The 18,528-nt window shown below is 40.2% G+C and overlaps 1 protein-coding gene across 1 annotated transcript; it reads right to left on the bottom strand.

Moving 5' to 3' along the window:
• Positions 1–2,453: 2,453 nt before the first annotated feature.
• DDX3X (DEAD-box helicase 3 X-linked) lies at positions 2,454–16,857 on the bottom strand. Its single transcript, XM_004461033.5, has 17 exons — positions 16,161–16,857; positions 13,550–13,607; positions 12,720–12,767; positions 10,769–10,901; positions 9,654–9,812; positions 9,474–9,573; positions 8,896–9,031; positions 8,003–8,088; positions 7,694–7,792; positions 7,434–7,594; positions 6,906–7,050; positions 6,682–6,826; positions 6,295–6,476; positions 6,096–6,213; positions 5,663–5,816; positions 5,291–5,430; positions 2,454–5,094 (listed from the first exon to the last, which is right to left on the bottom strand). The coding sequence occupies exons 1-17, from the start codon at positions 16,203–16,205 to the stop codon at positions 5,015–5,017; spliced, it is 1,989 nt and encodes a 662-aa protein (XP_004461090.1). The 5' UTR covers positions 16,206–16,857; the 3' UTR covers positions 2,454–5,014.
• Positions 16,858–18,528: the final 1,671 nt, after the last annotated feature.

Below are 18,528 nucleotides of genomic sequence, written 5' to 3'. Positions count from 1 at the left end.
CTTTGCTCCAAAATGCTATTCATCAAATGCAACGAATGTACCACTAATGAAGTTGATGTGGAATGGGAGGTGTGGGGAATGGGTTATATGAGAACCTCTTATATTTCTTAACGTAACGTTTTGTGTGATTTACGTATCTTAAAAAGATAAAACGGGGAGTGGAAGTAGCTCAGTAGTTGAGCACCTGCCTCCCACGAGTTCCCAAGATTCAATCCCCAGTACCTCCTCAATAAAAATAAATCCTGAGTCTGAACCCCAGAGATGGGATGTTTAGGTCCGGGAGAACAAACAAAAACAAAACATATACTAAGGACTATACATCATAAAGTGGGATTTACCTATCCCCAGGAACACAAGGGTGGTTTAAAAGACTAACTGTAATACATTATGTCAACAGAAAGGGCAAAACAAAACGATCATCCCAAGAGATGCAGAAAGGTTTTTTTTTTTTTTAGAAAGTCCATTACCCATTATGAAAAAAGAAACAGAAAAACCCTCAACAAATTAGAAGGGAATTTCCTCAACCTGATGAAGGACATCTGTGAATCTATGTTAAGTATCCTTTTCCCCTGAAGATTTAGGACATGACAAAGATGTCTATCCTCATCACTTCCATTTAACACTGCACTGCGGGTTCTAGCTACAGTAATTCAGCAAAAAGAAAAGGGATCCAGACTGGAAGTAATATTATCCCTATTTGCACATAACATCATCTTACACTGGACTTGTTTCCATTTCTCCTGGGTAGAACTCTCCTAGGAATGGAATTGTTGGGTAATATGGTAATTCTGTTTAACTCTTGTTTTGAGACCTAACACCCCCCCCCCCCCCCCACACACACACACGCACACTTATTAAATGAAATTTTAAAAAATAAATCTTTTTCTCCATAACAAAGTTTAAACATCTTTCCAGGTCATGGAACAGTCTTCCACAGTAACTTTAATAACAGTGCTCTAATGTACCGCCCCCCAAAAAAAATCTTACTTCCAGAATTATTCTAGACAACCAACTCAGGTATATATAGGGAAAATTCAGGAAAAAGTAAATCCATGATGAGTAAAGAAATGGAAATTACTACAGAAGGCAGTCTATTAAAAAGAACACAGACTAAGCATGCTGAGTAGATCATAAACTTGAGAGGAACAGAGTAAAGTAAGTTTAAACGTATACCCAGAATTGCGTTCCATGAGAACAGAAACAGGAAATTAAAAAAAAAACTTTCAAAGCCCTGAGACTGCAGCAAACGAAGTTTCTGCACTCCTGGATGGTGGGGGGAATGTCATTGCCAAACATCAAGAATCAGTTACTGAGCTTCAGAGTAAGCCTGTGGCCACTCAAGCAAGTCACGTGCACAGCAAAGGCACAACTGAAGCAGCCACCCACAACAGACAAAAATTTACGTTGTCTAAGCATAGACATTATATAGCTCTTCTAAGCCATTTTTCAAGAAAGAAAAAAGTTATTTGGCCCTGAAATTCAGCCACGAGATCCAGGAACAAGTTAACAAGTAGACAGTAGCATTAAGTGTGTATTTACATATACAAACTAAAAATACTGGAATACTATAAATTTGGGTTATAATTCTAACCTTACTAAACTAGAAAAAATGTCAAGCAACCAAGAATTGACAGTCCCTCACAACAGATACCTTTCCATGCATACTTTAACTCAGACTCAACTACCTTCCTCATTCCCATCTACAAAGGGAACATGACCCTTTATGCTTCAGATTCTTGCCCTAAGATCTTAGGCCTATTTTGACTCTGAAAATGCTAACTATTCAAGATCGTTATTTCCTTATATGGCAAATTGTTTCTTATACTGCAAACCTACAGCTCAATGTGAAACTAGTATTTCCATTAGTTTCAACCATATTAAATGGCTGACAATTGACTTTAACCCGAAATACGGACTAGCCCTTACATATAGTCCAACCTTAGAAGTTAGAAGAATTAACATCTATGAAGCAGATGCTTCTCATACCATCTCCTGTTAATTGGCAGTGACTGCCAGCAGCAACGAATGTTCATGATGGGTGTCGGGAATAAAATCAAAGGTGGGGAGGGACAACTATCTGTGCCATCTGTCACCCCTGACCTGTTTCAAAGATGTTGATCTCTAAGTACTTACCAAGATGTCTGATTAACTTTACTTATCCAACTCACTCTCCCATTGTCCAACCACCCTTCACATCAAATGCTTTAGAGAATAAAGTGATTCTTCACCCGTATTAAGCCACTTTAAAAGTACAAACCATTTGTGATACATGCTATACATTGATAAAGTCCTTTTAGAGTTTCATCTATTATAAAAATCCTGATTTGCTGTATTCCAAACTAACATCTTCATCTTTTATTAGAAATATTTATGGTACCAGAGTTACTTCTGTTGCTAAGAGGAATTTCACAAAGAGCACTGGACAGTAACCAAGAAATTACATTTTACAATTCTTCAGGCAAAAGCACAACTTTATTTTCACTTTCCTAATAAACCACAATTGACAGCAACAAAGGAGACTGTGCAGTTGAACTTTTTATTTTAATAAAATCAGAATATGCACAGCACATGCAGTGCTAGCATCTAAACTAATACAATAAGCAATTACTAAAGCTACAGTGACTTGAGGTTCAATCTTTACATTCAGCAAGTTTAAATCCACTCTTACATGATTTTTTAAACCTTATTAACTGAAAATATTGCTTGCTGATAAAACTTGCTCAAATGCTACTGCTGAATGTACAAGTCACTGATTATGCCAATACAACAAAGATAACCACATGTTTGAGGATTGCAATGTGCCAGACATTCACTGAAAAAAAAAATACACACAACTAAACAAAACTCACGCAACAAACATCTGAGAATCTGGACACTTCATCAGTGTTTTGAAGTGTTTCATTAATATCTTAAGACAAGTGTATCAAAACCTTGGCATGTTTTAATTTCAAGTCGCCAATTTTGTTTTTACTAACATCAGAAAGTTATGGCTACACTGCCAATGCCGGGTCTGCTTAATTTGACTTAAGAGTTTAATATGACTTAACATTAAAAGCTCACACTACCCCGAAATATATAATTTCACGCATACGGTGACATTCAACATTCAAGTGCCAGTGTTTTTGTACTGTCTTTTGGTCAAGTTTCTTTAAACTTTCAAAGAATCACTTTTAGGCTTACAAAAATAAATATTTGTCAAAATGTTCAATAAATATTACATAAAACTAGCAGCAAAAAGTATCTAGAAATCTGTCGTGTGCAAATAGTTTTCTTCCCAACTATCATTCCCATGGTCCCAAATAAATTTTTGAATCTAGTCCCATCCCCTTCCTAGACAAGCTGCGTTCAACAATCTCCAAGAGACAAAATAAGATTGGAAGTTTAAGGACACGCACACAAGACATATATATAAAATTCTCTGAATGTGCAATAAAAGAAGTACTTTGTAAAAAGTTATGGGCAAAATGTACAAGGGCCTAAACCTAGACTAATTGAAATAGCACCATAACAAATGACCTCAATACTGTCAAGTGCACCTACTTAATAAAAGTTTTAGAACAAGGCACAATACACTTGAAAATCTATTGCACTTTAGGAAATTTTTGCCGTCTTCCTATGCCACTGTAAAAAGATTGAGCGTTTTGATCACCGCATTCTGGCCACAAAATCAGCACAGAATTCAAAGTGGCAGAGGCATTTTAGTGGTGGACAATGCTCATCATCTTTGGCCAGATTTAGCATAAACAGACTATAAATACAATGGAAACCTATGCAACTAAAACTGACTAAAACTGCACTGTATAGCAGAATTGACACCTTGTGCAGTTATGTACATATTTCCAACCTGTGTGATCTCAAAGATTTCAGTTTGTTACTCTTCTGGAGCCACTTTTACAAAGTCTATAGTAAGCCAGTTTAACATCTCAACGCAGCTTGAACAGAGTAATGTGAATCGGCATTTAAAGTAAAGCCTGCTGCATAATTCTTCCTGTTCATACCCTCTTGACCAAAAAACATCAACACTAGCATGCGTTATTAGACCAAAAATCGTCCAGGGCCCCAAAAAGGGCTGGTCATTGCTGTGGTCAGCCATTCTACCATTTTGATTTCACTTATGGCAGGCATTTAAAGTCTAAGTAGATGAATTCTCCTAAAAACCTATTTCAAGTTATCAGACCTTTAAACTTTCCCTGTAATAGTATGCCCACATTTGGCTAGCTCATAATTAATGATCTGCCTAAACATTGAAAGAGGAATTGCTGTATTTACTTGCATTAAACTTTGAAAACAGTGCTTTGAATGTATGCATGTATTCATACATCACCTCATCATGACTGGAATGGCTTGTTTAAAGACTATCAGGTTCTAAATACCTATCCAGGATAGAGTGAGCAAATCAGAACTTTAACTTAATACAGTTTGCCACATTAGAAACTAATTCCATTAATATGCTTCAAGATGTTTGTTGTTTTCCCCCAATCTGCAAGTATCAAGAAGCCCTAATGCAGGCTACCGCATAAGTTTTTTTCCTTATAGTATTTATGGATGAATCGATGATTCCTGTTAAGTTGTATCACACCTGTGTGCCAAGGTTTGATTTTTAGCCCAAGTTCAGTAAATTTATTTTGTCAAAACAATTGGTATCTTGAGCATTACTGAGCCAACAGGACATCAAAATAAAAAGTTGTCTAAAGTTAAAGGCACAGTACATTAACAAACAAATGATCCTCAGTCACAAAATTATAAATGCAGTTTGGGATGGGGGTAGGCGGGAGGGGAGTTATAATCCAAACTACAGCAATGAAGTCTTCAAACCACCTTCTGAACAGGGCTGCTGATTGTTTCTTTCATTTCTTCTTGTGACTTTGAGCTCCCTTAAAAAAAAAATTTCAGTGGAGAATCACAGCTGGTAATGTACTGCGAGTTCTTGAAGCTACACAAGGTATAGTCTGGCTAAGTTACATGTGGTTTCCATATTAGCTTGTTTGGCAGGGTGACCTGCTGTAGAGCAGGTTCAGTTGCCCCACCAGTCAACCCCCTGGGAGTTGTAATTTCCTCCATATCCATCACTGTTGTAAAAACCTCCATAGCCACCTAATGAGAGATTTAAAGAAGAAAAAAAATTAAGTCATCCACTGTTAGATATAATCCTTCCTTTAATTACTTTGAGGTAAAGCTATGAAAAGCAACCTACAGAGTTGAACTTCCCCAATGTTAATTATGCTTTGAAATGACTAAAAGGAAAAAACCCTTCCTGCAGAGATGTTAAGAGATTCAAAATTCACATTACCTCCACCAAATCCTCTACTGCTGCCGTGACCACCTCCACCACTGCGACTGCTGCTTGCACGGCTGCTACTAAAGCTAGAACTGCTAGCACCACTACTTTGTCGATAGTCTCTGGCACCAAATCCTCCACTGAATCTACTACTGCAAGGAAGAAAAAAAGAGTCTGTTGAAAATTCTACTTAACAACCCAGTTCCTGATTTTTTAATTCACAATTTCCCCTATCTGCCCCTATTTTTTCTAATAGGGGTTTTCAAAGGCCTTGACATTACCCCCTTACCCAAATGATCTCAGCAGACTAAGAAATACTTGAAAAGATAATCTTGGACTACTTGCTCAGAGTAAATACTCATACCCCTCATAATCTTTATTTACCTCTTAGAACGTCCACGACTGCTACCCTTGTAGTGGTGTTCGTAGGCCATATTTTCTAACCAAGATGGCACTTCTTGTTTAGCTTCAACAAGAAGATCCAACAAATCCTTGGTGATATTTATGTTCCTCTCATTAAAGAACGAGGTGGCAAGGCCTAAAACCATGAAAAAGTATATAAAGCTTAGGTCTTCCATAAGTAGCTTAGTAATCTTACTTTCCTATGCAGCATATTAAGTTGAATGCTTAAAGAAAAAAAATTACAATTTGCTATTTAACCAACTCAGTCTTTGAGACCAAACCAAGCTTTTCTTTCTATTGCTGAATTATGTTTTAGCTAGAAGGAAGGATTCTGATATTTAAGAGCCTGTGAAGTTCTTTGCTGCACTCATCACAATGAAAAACAAATTAGGCCATCAAGTAATCAAACATTTACCAAGGTTTCCTACACGTCCTGTACGACCAATGCGATGTACATATTCTTCAATATCACTTGGCAGGTCAAAATTTATAACATGTTTCACATTTGAAATGTCTAGTCCTCTTGCTGCTACCTGGAATATATTTTTTATTAGGTCATTTACAAGAAATCAAGTATTTAAATATGTTGAACTTGAAAGATGGTATATACATACTGCTGTAGCCACTAAAATTGGGCTTTTTCCTGAGCGGAACTGGTGTAGGGCCTCTTCTCTATCTCGCTGAGATCGGTCTCCATGGATACTGGTACAAGCATATCCTTCATGGTACAAGAAATCCTCAAGAGAATCTGCACCCTTTTTGGTCTCCACGAACACTAAAGTCAGTGAGTCTTTGCCTGAATTTCAAAAATTACAAGGTTTTATTGTCACCAATAATAGCACAGTTCTCTCTGCTTAATAAACATGCAAATGAAAAGTCACTGAAATACTATTTCAACAGAATATTGTGAATGGGGAAGAAAAGCAAAAGAGATGCATGAACAGAATTCCCATTATCTAAGCCTTCAGAGCAACATTAAAAAAAATTCTTCATGATTTTACCTGTTGCATTTAGGAGGTCAAGTAGAAATGACCGTTTGTCTGACTCTTCCACCCACACTACTTTCTGTGTGATGTTCTCAGAGGTAGAGCCTACTCTTCCTACAGCCAGAAAGATATATTCATCCAAGAAGTCACGTGCAAGCATCTAAAGGAAAAAAAGAGTTTATTATCTACTGAGATAAACAAATCCTAAATTAAATAAAATTTGCAACATCAAACACTACCTGTATTTCCTTAGGGAAAGTAGCACTAAACATCATGGTGTGGCGAACTCCCTTTGGTGGCATAGTATCTTGTTCAACTATTCGACGTATCTGAGGTTCAAACCCCATATCCAACATCCGATCAGCTTCATCCAACACCAAGTATCTGTCACAGGGAAAAACTTAGTTTATTAGAACTTGAGAAAAACAGAAAGATAATTTTAGTCAGGTGTGTCTGTAAGTAATTACCCCTATATACAGTCATTCAGGTTAGTTAACTTTCTCACCTCACACAGGATACAATTCTTGCCTAAGATCACATAGTGAAATTAGTGTATTATGTTACTGACCCTAAGTCTCATCATCCTCAGTCACATATTGAGATGTCACCAATTTTTCAACATTAAACTTATGATATACAAACTAAAGACAAATAAACGACTTGTCTTCTCTCATCTAAAAATTTAGACAATGTAAGTAAATACAACAAAACAGCAGGGAATACAAAAAAAGTAATGTTTCATACCATGTATTTAAAAATCAACATACTTGCAAAAGTCTAATCCAATCTTTCCTCTTTCCATCATATCCACTAGACGTCCTGGAGTAGCTACTAACAAGTGACATCCACGTTCTAAGTCCCGAATCTGCTGGCCAATATCAGCACCACCATACACCACGCAAGGACGAACTCGAGATCGGTATGAGAACTATAAGCAAAGAATTTCCAGCAATTTTCAAGACCAAATTTTTTACATGGTCATCAAACACTTTGACGAGAAGACCAAAAGTCACTGAAATGCACTTACTTTCCTGGCTTCCTCATAGATCTGCACTGCCAATTCTCTTGTTGGTGCCAACACCAAAGAGATTGGGTATTGTTTGCGGCGCCCATATCTTCCATTTTCCTACAAAATAAATTCACACTCTTTATTAAAAAGTCCATCACAGCATAATTTCCTTTTGTACCTTAAAATTTTCTTTTGTACTGTAAGGATCACACTGAAAACTTTTTTCATTATGTAGATTGGAAAAAGTCTCAGTATCATTTAGAAAGTTCCCTCAAGAGCTACCTACAAGTTCTACAATAATTTCCCATTTTATAAAGAAACACTTACCTTCATGGCCCTCAAAGCATCACCTGGACCATCTGAGTAAATCTGACTCAAGATGGGCAAGAGAAATGCTGCAGTTTTTCCAGATCCTGTTAAACAAAAGCATTTTGATTCAACTACAGAAAAAAAAATCTGCGTATTACCTTCCAATAACTTCGCTGAGTATTTACATGTCCTGTTACTACAGATAATTAGTAATTTTATGCCAAATAAACTTTCTAAAAATTAACAGCTAAGCAAAAACACCAATCGACTTTGATATAACTATAGTAGGGGTCAGCAAACTAAGGCCCAGATGACCACTTATTTTTGTTAATAAAGTTTTATTGGAACAGTCATGCCTATGTCTACGGCTGCTTTTCCACTCTTAACACAAGAGCTGAGTAATTTTAACAGAGACCATGGCCTACAAGGCTAAAACTACTATCTGGTTCGTCACAGAAAGTGTGCCACCACTGATCCTACTGTAGTATTCATTTCTTTGCATCTGTTGGTAAAGATAGCCATAAAAATTTTGCCTCAATGGTGATGTCAATTTCAATTTTTAAAATTTCCTTGATCACATATAAAGGATGAATTCTCACTCTTCCATAAGGAAAGATCTCAAATTATTCAAGTTCTACTAATTCTTAAAAGGGGAACATTTTGCCACCCTTAAACTGGCCAAGAAGAACACTAGGGGTAATACAGTTATTCAAAGGCCTAAGACAACAGATACACAATTCAAGCTACTTACTACCTATATCAAAATATATCACTCAGGCTAAACACAGGACCTCAAGCTTCTCTATGAAACCCAGATACTTCAACATATATATTCTTCTACACTAATTTTTAGAGCAAGTCCAGTTAAGATATTCTTGACAACTTTTTAAACTTTTATCAAGTGAGCTCACCTGTTTGGGCACAAGCCATCAAGTCTCTTTTTTCTTTGATAATAGGAATAGCATGCTTTTGCACTGGAGTTGGGCGAGTATAACGAGTAAGCTCAATGTTTCCCATGATAATTTCTCCCATCTCAACATCGCTGAACTGTCAAGAAATTCAACTGTGTTAAACAGCTAGAAAAGCCTTTTGGCATTTCAGTTTTACAGTGATACAACAATGGAAATAACCAGCAGCAACTTATTTTATAACCAAGTTTAAATAAAGGTACTGTGATTTAAAGTAAAATTATCATGGTACACATTTTGAGAAAAATCAACTCCCAGGCTTAATCTACATTGGAGAAGTTTTGGGGTTCTTCCTACTTTTGACCAAAATCTATTTCAGGTAGTGAATTATTCTTAATTATGACAATGAAATCAATGAATTGATTCATTTTCCACGATCAATGAAGTTTTCTTTTCTAAGTAACTTTAAGGCATCATTAAAATAAAAAAGGCACGGCCTACTTAAGAAGCCCATCTCATCTTGATGTGCCAAACATTTACACTTCCCACTACATCTTAAGAGGTCAAGCAAAAACACTTACACTTTCAATATGTGGAGGACAGTTATTTCCTGTTGCCTCAACAGGAATATCATCATACTTCTCAAAGTTAATCCCAGTGTTGCCTCCAGAAAAAAGTTCCCTGAAATCAAGATTGGTAAGTTTGTTATACTAGGTAAAATGAAGGCTACACCACAATTAACATACTTTTCAAAAACTTACTGCTCCAAGCGTTCACTTGGTGGAAGTGGTTTTGACCAATCATCTTCATCTGATTTGTCACACCAGCGGCTGTTTCCACCACGTTCAAATTTGCCAAAACCACTTCTGTCACCACGACTGCCAATGCCATCATAGTCACTCCGTCCACGATCATCAAACCTGAACAGCACAAACGATTAATCAGAATCACAGCATTTAACCACTGCCAGATTCCTAACCACCACCCTGAAACTGTACTGGATTGCTCATCCTGGCTAACTTCCAGTCAGTAGTCCAATTCTGGACAATTAAGGCACTCAAATTAACCAAATCACAAATATTATTTATATAAATTCATTTTTCAACCTGGGTAACCTTCTTTACACTGCTATAAAATCATACAGCCTAAATAAGCCTGGCACATGCTGAAATTAAAAATTAGGCCTTCCATATTTGTAATTAGCACGTATCTTACACCTTCATTTGTAAAGTGCTCATCCAAATATCTTTAGTGGTAGGGAAAAGAAAAAGCTAATGCACCCAATAATCAATCGTCCCAGTTATACTAGGATATGACTTAAAGGACAATTCACCTGTGTGACAGACTTTGGATAAAAGGTAGAAAATAATCCTTACCTGAATTGAGATGTTTTAGAGTTTTAGGCCTGTTTGCGAAAAATCAGGACACAGGACTAACCACAGCTATTAGGCACATGAGGTCAGTTCACCACACTTGTGTAATCAAAAATATAAGGCGTTTATAAAAATTATCATAGAGAACCCATGAAAAATTCCAACCAAACTAGGCCATTCACTAGACGAACTGACGCTTACGTAGAATATTTAACAATAGATAAATATAAAAAATAACTGATTCAATTGTGCCGAAGAGCATATTCATATTTTCAACTAATTTGTGTTAACACGGTCAATGCGGCAGAGACCTCTTACAGTTAAGAAAACATAAAAATTTAACAGACATTATACTTAACATCTAAAATAGGTGGTCTATGGGGGGGAGGGGATCAAGCTTAAGGGTCAATAAGAATACAAGGATGAGGACTTATCAAATTAAAGAACAATTGCTCAAATGATATTGTACACACACACACACGAGAAGACAAGAAATCACTTACCTTCCCCTTGATCCACTTCCACGATCATTGAAGAAACTAGACTTCCCTCTTGTATCACTACGAGTCCCGAAACTGCTGTATGCATCCTTATCTTTGCTAGAACTCCACCCCGAACTGTCTTTATCGTAGAATCCTTCAATAAGAGAAGTGTAAACCCATTTTATTCCATTAGTTAGAAAGTGATAATACATTAATATGATCCCTAGCTTTCTGAATTTAAAGCCCTCCACTGACTTTCTCTTATCTCTACAGTATTGTGGGCTAATGGAAGCATTCCATCATGGCCCTAGCATGGCTGCAGAATAGAATCAAGATTTAGGCCCAGGTTTATACCAGGACCACATTTTTCCAAAGCTTTAATTCTGTTAGGAAATACTGTACACTAAATGAAGTAATCTGACAGTTTAAGAAGAATGTTCTGAACGATTACCACATCTCTAAGGGGTCAATAGTTTTGCCTGTAATACAATGATTATGGTATGATTTTATGACCATCAATTTAATTTCCACTCACTTTATTATAAGTGGGAATGAGTTTGCTGGGAAACAGTTAACCATTGTTTCAATGTTTCTTAGCGATGTTATTCAGAACATTCTTCTTAGGATGTCAGATTACTAGGATTAATATTTTTCAGTTTCAATAGTAAAACTACCAAGTACAGTGTTTTGTACGCATGAAATACATCCTATTCACGAATCCTAGTCTACCGATATTATTTTACTGGTTCATCTACTATAAGCTTGATGAGACAAGGAATGGCTGGAAATAAGGATAACGATGCGTAGGGTACAAAGCATAAAATTCAGATAAGGGGATGCCCAATTGGTTAAGTAGGGGGTTGAACTAAATTCAGTGACACCTTATTAAGTACTCTGAGACAAATTAATGTCTTCTACCATTAGACAGCCAAGTGACCCAATGGACCTTTGTTAACAAGAGTTGAGTTAGATTTCTATGACCTCATCTATCTCTGAATATTCTTGATATTGCCTTCTTTTGATTCTTGTCACTGCTAAGAAAGAGGGAAAAGCTCTAAATATATTTGAGGGTCAATTTCAGCTAGTATAGTCTAAAGAATACTGAGAAAGACAAGTTCTGCAGGAATAAAACTAAAGGGAATATGATCAACAAAGTGATCTTTCTGTAAAAGGACAAATTTTATATCCATGTATTGTCAGTGACAGCAAAGTAAATGCAGACTATGTGGAGGAACCACAGCAAGTAAGAGCTCCTGTGGACTCTATACCCTTTCAAACCTCCCTTTATCCAGCATCTATCTTCCCTCCTTTTGACCTTTTAACAGTTCTCCTGACCTTCTTCCCTTCTCCAAATTTCAGATCACCTACTTTAGCCACCCAAATAGCTGTCTCATAATATGAAACAGGTACTGGTCTCTTAGTTATCACTACATTACAAACTTAATGGGAAAAGACACCAGGAGTTTGGATAATTTTAGACAAGACCTTCACAATGAATCAGTTAAGGTAAGAAGATGGGATAAGGAAATCACTCCAACTTACTGGGAGCATGCTTCAAGTGTGCCAAAGCCTATACCTGTTAACTATTCTGCAATAACGCCATCTTCGTTTTAGCAGCTTTGCAAGACAGAAAACAAGTGGGTTGTTATCACCATGGTCTGTTTTACACAGTAGGGCACCCAACTACCTGTTTTCAAATTGAAATACAAATTAAGCACGACTAGGGAATTGTATAGAAACATGCTTTTTGTCTCAGAAGAGTGTGGCATAAGAAATGCAAAATTTCCCACTGTAGTGTGACATTAAAGGAATTTTTCCAAAGTTAAGAAGTACTAATATGTGACCCAGTACTGACAGAAACATAGGAACACAATTTTTACAGACTTCCCAAGGTTGTCTCATTTCCTGTAGACTTGTACTAACTTCTAAACGCAGCAAAAATCAGATCTACAAAGGTGCTATAAGGACTTACCTTTAGCAGCTTCTCTGTTCCTTAAGTGAGGAGGAATATAGCGTCCTTCTAAAATAAATAATATAAAATGTAAAAGCTAAAAACCTTCAAATTAAAATTTTTACCAAAATTTTTAAAAATGGTCCTGGAAAATCTTTTTAATTTCTAGCCTTCCACTCTGACTACCTGTAAGTTTAGCCAGTACTGGTTAACATTTTAAAAACAACGCTCTCAGAGAATTATCACATAAAGTAACAAAATGTTACAACATTAAGTATTACTGTAACAGCTTAAAAGAACAATTATGTAATGTATCAAAATTAGCTATTAAGAGGTTTTTTGGGTGTGCCTAGTCCGGTAAATCCAAAAATGCACAGTAAAAAACACATGGAAAAACTAAAAAGGGTAAATGATTTCAAGGAATTGAATTTTAATTTGGGGCTTGCTGAGTTTAAGAAAGTCAGCCAGCTGTTCTGTATGCAGTCTTGACTGGATAAGAAGTAGAGCAATTAATGTATACGCACAAGGTAAAGGAAAGTTAACTCACTTTATTGCTAAAAATAAATCTGTAATTTAGTTTTCTTTTTCACTTCTAAATTGCATTATTCAAAAGATCTCCTTTTTATAAGGCTTGATTTCTTACTTCTTTTCTAAAAAATGATAATAGCTAAATGGTTTTAACCTTTTACTCAAAAGAACCAACCAGTTCCTTTAGCTACCAGAAAGGCCACAGGGCTTTAGATTGATCACTAGTACTAGTCTACACATCAACTCCTCATTTAAAACATGTCCAGTGAAAATTAAGATATTAAGCTCTAATAAAGAGTAAATCCATTAAATGTTTTACTTACTGCTGGCTGTACTTCCTCCACTCTGATTATCTGAAGAGTTCAGGTCTAGGCCAGCAAACTAGAAGAGAGTTAAATGGTTAACAGCCCTCCCGCAAAAGTATTAAGCTAAGAAAACTAATCCTCAGCCCTCTAGCATTTACTAGTATCTGCATTCAAATAGTTGCCCAGCCTTCCTCAGGGTGCTGATGAAACTCTTAATGAGAATGTAACTAAGAAGCTTTCAAGACTGCAAAGCTCTAAGCAAATGCAAATAGTGCTACTACGGATACTGCAGAAGGCAGCACTCCCAAGAATGCTGGTGCTAAGCCAGGAGAAACTGAGTCCAAATTTCATTCATTCATTCAAAATAAATTATGGCATTTTCCATAGTAAATGTTTACTGAATTACCAAACTAAAACCTTTAGCTACATCTGAAATCTCAAAAAATTTAAATTGTAAAGTGTCAAAGAAATATTGCCCAAGTATTTTTAATTAGGGCGATATTATTATAAACAACAACAAAATAGCAATAGTACCCACTTCCTCAGCAATGTTAAGCACTTCACATACAACCATACCATTTAATCCATTCAACTCTGTGAAGTACTAGTCATTTCTCCAAATTTAAAGACAAGAGGCTGAGAGAAAGACTGGTCATATAACTACTAAACCGCACATGTGGCATTCAATGCCCTGAAAGAGGATACTTCACTGCCTTTCATTTCCATTTCTATCCATCCCCTTACACTGGTAGCACAAGCCTCAACAGCCTCAAAAGGTTACCTCTTCTCTTCAGGGCATTTGTTATGACGAACTACTTACAAGCCGCAGAAAAAGCTATACATGCCGAAATATTTAGCTCCTTTTAAGGCCAAGTCAGTCTGTTGCCATCTGTTTACAAAGGAGATATGCTATACCATAACACATGTTCATAAGCCCTGTGTGTTCAAGAGGATACTGCCAAATTGCAAGCATCTATGGAGACAATGAAAACTCGAAGCAGAAGCTACACTTAAAAAAAAAAAAAATACGCTAAGACTCTAGTACCTCGTTTCCAAAATTTTTATTAGCAAAAACGCTGCCATGTTCTCTCTACACTAGCTACACCCGAACAGACTGACAATTGTGAGTCTGCCTGTTGCCTTAGTCTAAGGTCCCTAAAAGCCTAAATTTTTCTAGTTAAATCGATTACAAATTTAAAGAAGAATCATTCCCGCCTAGAATCTAAAGGGCACCATCTATATGGGAAGTGTTAAAACTGAGAACAGCCTGTGATTTTTATACCAGATTTTCTATGTCTAAGCTCCATTCTACAAATCAAGTACCGGCTATTTGGAGAAGTTAAAATAATCGATTCATTAATGGAACCACCGAGGCGGTTTATTTAAAGGCCCCAAACGGCTCACTGCAGAACTTCTCTGAAGCCTGAGAGTTGGTGCCTCTTGATGCAGAAGGACGGAAACTTCGTGCCACCGAAACCCTTAGCAGACTCAGGACCTCTGACCCATTTCCAAATTTTACTACACAGGGAGCAACAAGTTAACAAAAACGGTTTATTTCCCCCTATGCCACAAGGCAAGTATTTTTCCTCTGGCCGACCCCTGGGGATCAAATGCCACGAATATAAGGAAACATACAACCCGTGCTACTACCCAAAGAGCCGCGCAAGGCTAAGTCCCCGCAGAGTGACTATCGTGGGGCAGGTAAAAAGAGCCGCGCCGGATCCCTAACCTCCCTCTTGTCTCCCAGCCTGTATTCAACCTTCATCTCTCGAGCCCAGCGCGCCACGGCGCACGCAGTGGCCCATAACTCCCTCCCCCCCTTCCCTCCCCCAACTACTCCTCCCCGAATCGTCTGCGTCACAAAACTTTCCACTCCGGAAACGGGGCCTTACGGGCCGCGGCGCTGGACCTGCGACGGCCCTGCGGAAACGCGGCTGGAACCCAAGGGTCGGCAGGAAGATGCCCGGGAGGAATACAGATGCCCATTCCATCCTTTGTAGCTCCTTGTAAGCCTAGGACCCGCTGGCCAGACCTCTCCTCTCCCACTAGTGGGCCGCCTCGCCGTCAAGTCACCTGGCACCACACAAAGGCAGCCGCCGCCATGATACCGCGCGAAGGCCCCCCCCCCCCCCCTCCCAGTCCGGGACCGCGGACCCCCTCCCCTCAAGCTCACATCAACCCCGAGGCCGCCGGATCTCCGGGGCCAGGAATTCGGAAAGCGCGCGCGCGCGCAGTCAGAGCCGAAGCCCGCTAGACAAAAAAAAGTCCCCCTCTTGCGCCACGCCGCGCCCGCTTTCCCGCCCCCCCACCGGGTCACTAATTAGTCGGGGTTCGCGCGTGCGCGTCTCCGCGAGAGCAAAAGCAAGAGCGCGCGCACCCCCTCCCCCGGCCTGCGCACGCACACACAAAAGCCGCCATTGTACTCGGCCGGGGGGACAATACGACCGGCCAAGCCCCAGCCCGAGTTAACAGCCACAACCCGCATTCCTGCCGCTTCCCCATCCCTCCACAACCCGGGGACCCGATGCACTTAGAAAATGGAAACTAAGGGTGCCAGTTAGCGCTGCGCCACAAACCAGGTTAGGGGAAGGCTTCAGGCAGTAACCCCGGTATATGCACTACAGCTCACCTGCTGGTCCAGCCCGAGCGCATTTTCCACCGCCACATGACTCATCCCTGAAGAGTACCGAGAACTCGGAGTCTTCCACTGCTGATTGAGCGTGTCTAGCTTACCGCATAAACCTCTCACGGGAGAACTGCGGCTCTGGAGCTCTGAGCGCGGCCACCGACCTAATATACCCACTCGAAACCTCCTACGTCAGCACGTAAGACGTGAGCCCGCCCCCTCACGCCCGCACCTCCCCCCACCCCTACGACTTCTGCCCGGCTATCGTGCGCTCGCTTAGTCCTAAACTCGCGGGATTTTCCTGTTAGTCTTGTGCCCCTTTTGTCGAGCTCAGGGCGCCAAATGCTGTCTTATTTCACGAGGGGTTCACTTCTTCAGCTTTCCGGTAATATCCTAGCCTGAGGCTTGGAGTTCTCGAAATCTCGCGAGAACTGATTGTCTCCCGCTTTCCACCAGTTGGGAGGCCCCCAAACCTGGCTCTGTTATCTCCTCTTTCCTTACTTACACCACCCCCCCCTTCCTTCCTAGCGCTCTCCCTCTCTCTTCTTTCTTTCTCAGTCCCTGGATATTGTGATATTTCTCGGTTCTAATCAGCCCTTGCTCTTCCTCGTGTAGTTTCCCCGAAGTCGGAACTAGGCAAAAAGAAACCCGAAGCCGAGAGAACGGTGGGTCACGTGACCGCAGGTGGCCATTTTGTAGCGCAGGGAACCGGGGCTTAAATAGAGTGCTTGGAATTTGAAGGGGAGGGGAACGGAGAAGGGGGGAAAGGCGGAGGGGGAAAAGGAGAAGGGCGGAGGGTGGGATGGTGAGCGGGGCTGGGGTGGGGATTGGGGTAAGTGGAGAGAAACTGGCGGCGTGCGCCGGTGGCCTGACGCTTCCCGGAGCGGTTGCCTAGGCAGCGGGGGCGCGGCCTATGAACTGAGGGCCCCTCCCCCGATGCGAGCGTGACCCCCCTCCCTTCCCCCCTTCCTTCCCCCCAAGCCGGCGGTGAGGAAACAATGAGACAAGCTGAATCGCGCCGGGGTTTACGCCCCTTTCCCGGCACCCTGGCACTCGGCAGGAATACGGGCCACGTGAGGCTCCCAGTATGTCCCTACCGGGGCGCCCAGCGGCTGTGGGCGGGGAGCCACCGGCGCTGCGCTGTTTTCCGCGGAAGCCAGGGGATCCTGGGGATTGTGAACACCTCTCCTGGGGCCCAAGGGAGTCGGGGGTGCTTGTGGCTGGGCGGAATCTGGGCCTGACGAAGCGACTGCGACGCGATTATCGGCCCGGGCTGCTGGTGACCCTCAGGCCACCAGAGTAGGGAGTGGGAGGAAAATGGGCTGCAGCCGTCGGAGGAACCCCATCTTGTGACCCCCCCCACCCTCCTGGCCAGGGCCACCCCTAGTGCTTCAGTGCCGCAGACCCTTAAATAAAAGAAAGCGTGTTAATTAGTGGGTCCCTCGCTTTTAGCAAGCAGCAGCATACGTGTAGTCCTGGTGGCCGTTCTTGCCCACCTTCTTTGACCCTCAGCCTGACCGAAGAATTAAATAATACGCGAGGTTTTGCCACATGCCAAAGGGGCTTCTACTGCCGGCCTTCGAACCGCTGGTTCTCATGACATAATTTACCACATAATTTCTCTCCCTTACCAATTCTTAAAAATGGAAACCGAAATTCAAAGGAGACGGGGAGATAATATAACACTGTCCGGGGGCAAATTGCCTAACTGCTTTGGGTCTCCATGTTTCATCTGTAATAGTAGTCGGCTACACTACAGAACCCTGTAAAAGATCCAACTTTGTATAGCAAGTATTTTGTAACGCCTCCTTTAACCCTTCTGAAATCACAAGTTGTAGATAATATAACCTAAACCTACCAATACACATTTTTCAGAAAGCAGGACCTAAATAGTAACTAAAATAGTAATAAATAAAAGCACAATAATTATAGTAAAAGATTGTGTTTTAATATGCAAGAGCTCCCACACGATTGCACTAACGGGTAGTAGATACTTGCCTCCCGCAGACACAAATCCAAACCTGAAAGGTGTGTTGTGGTCACAACTCAAGTACTATGAGCAGTGTCACCATTGGTGATGACATTATTTTCCCAAATAGTGAGCTCCTGGTATAGTTTAAACAAAACAGTACAATCTTCCCTCAATTGATGTACAGCTTGCATTCCTGGAAAATACAGTGTATACGGAAACCAGGCAAAAATTCTTTGTGTGGGTATGTTAAACAGTGTTAGTTCTAGGCTTACATCCTCATGAACAGGTTTTGCACCGATATGAACAGAACGTCAGCAGGGAGAACATCTAGCATGCTAGGCCCCTGCCCAAGTGCCAGGAGCCCTTTCCAATCATTGCGAGAACCAGAAATCCTCACAT

The sequence above is a fragment of the Dasypus novemcinctus genome, chromosome X, assembly GCF_030445035.2.
Source record: "Dasypus novemcinctus isolate mDasNov1 chromosome X, mDasNov1.1.hap2, whole genome shotgun sequence".
In the NCBI taxonomy this organism is placed as follows: Eukaryota; Metazoa; Chordata; class Mammalia; order Cingulata; family Dasypodidae; genus Dasypus; species Dasypus novemcinctus.
This window is presented reverse-complemented; position numbering and strand designations above follow the sequence as displayed.

Excerpts from the sequence above, each read along its gene's own strand:
- DDX3X (XM_004461033.5), bottom strand. The coding sequence starts at position 16,205 with ATGAGTCATGTGGCGGTGGAAAATGCGCTCGGGCTGGACCAGCAG. Across the intron at positions 9,813-10,768 it reads GGAAGTGGATCAAGGGGAAG|GTTTGATGATCGTGGACGGA; the intron begins GTAAGTGATTTC and ends TGTGCTGTTCAG. Across the intron at positions 5,095-5,290 it reads CAGTAGAGGATTTGGTGGAG|GTGGCTATGGAGGTTTTTAC; the intron begins GTAATGTGAATT and ends ATCTCTCATTAG.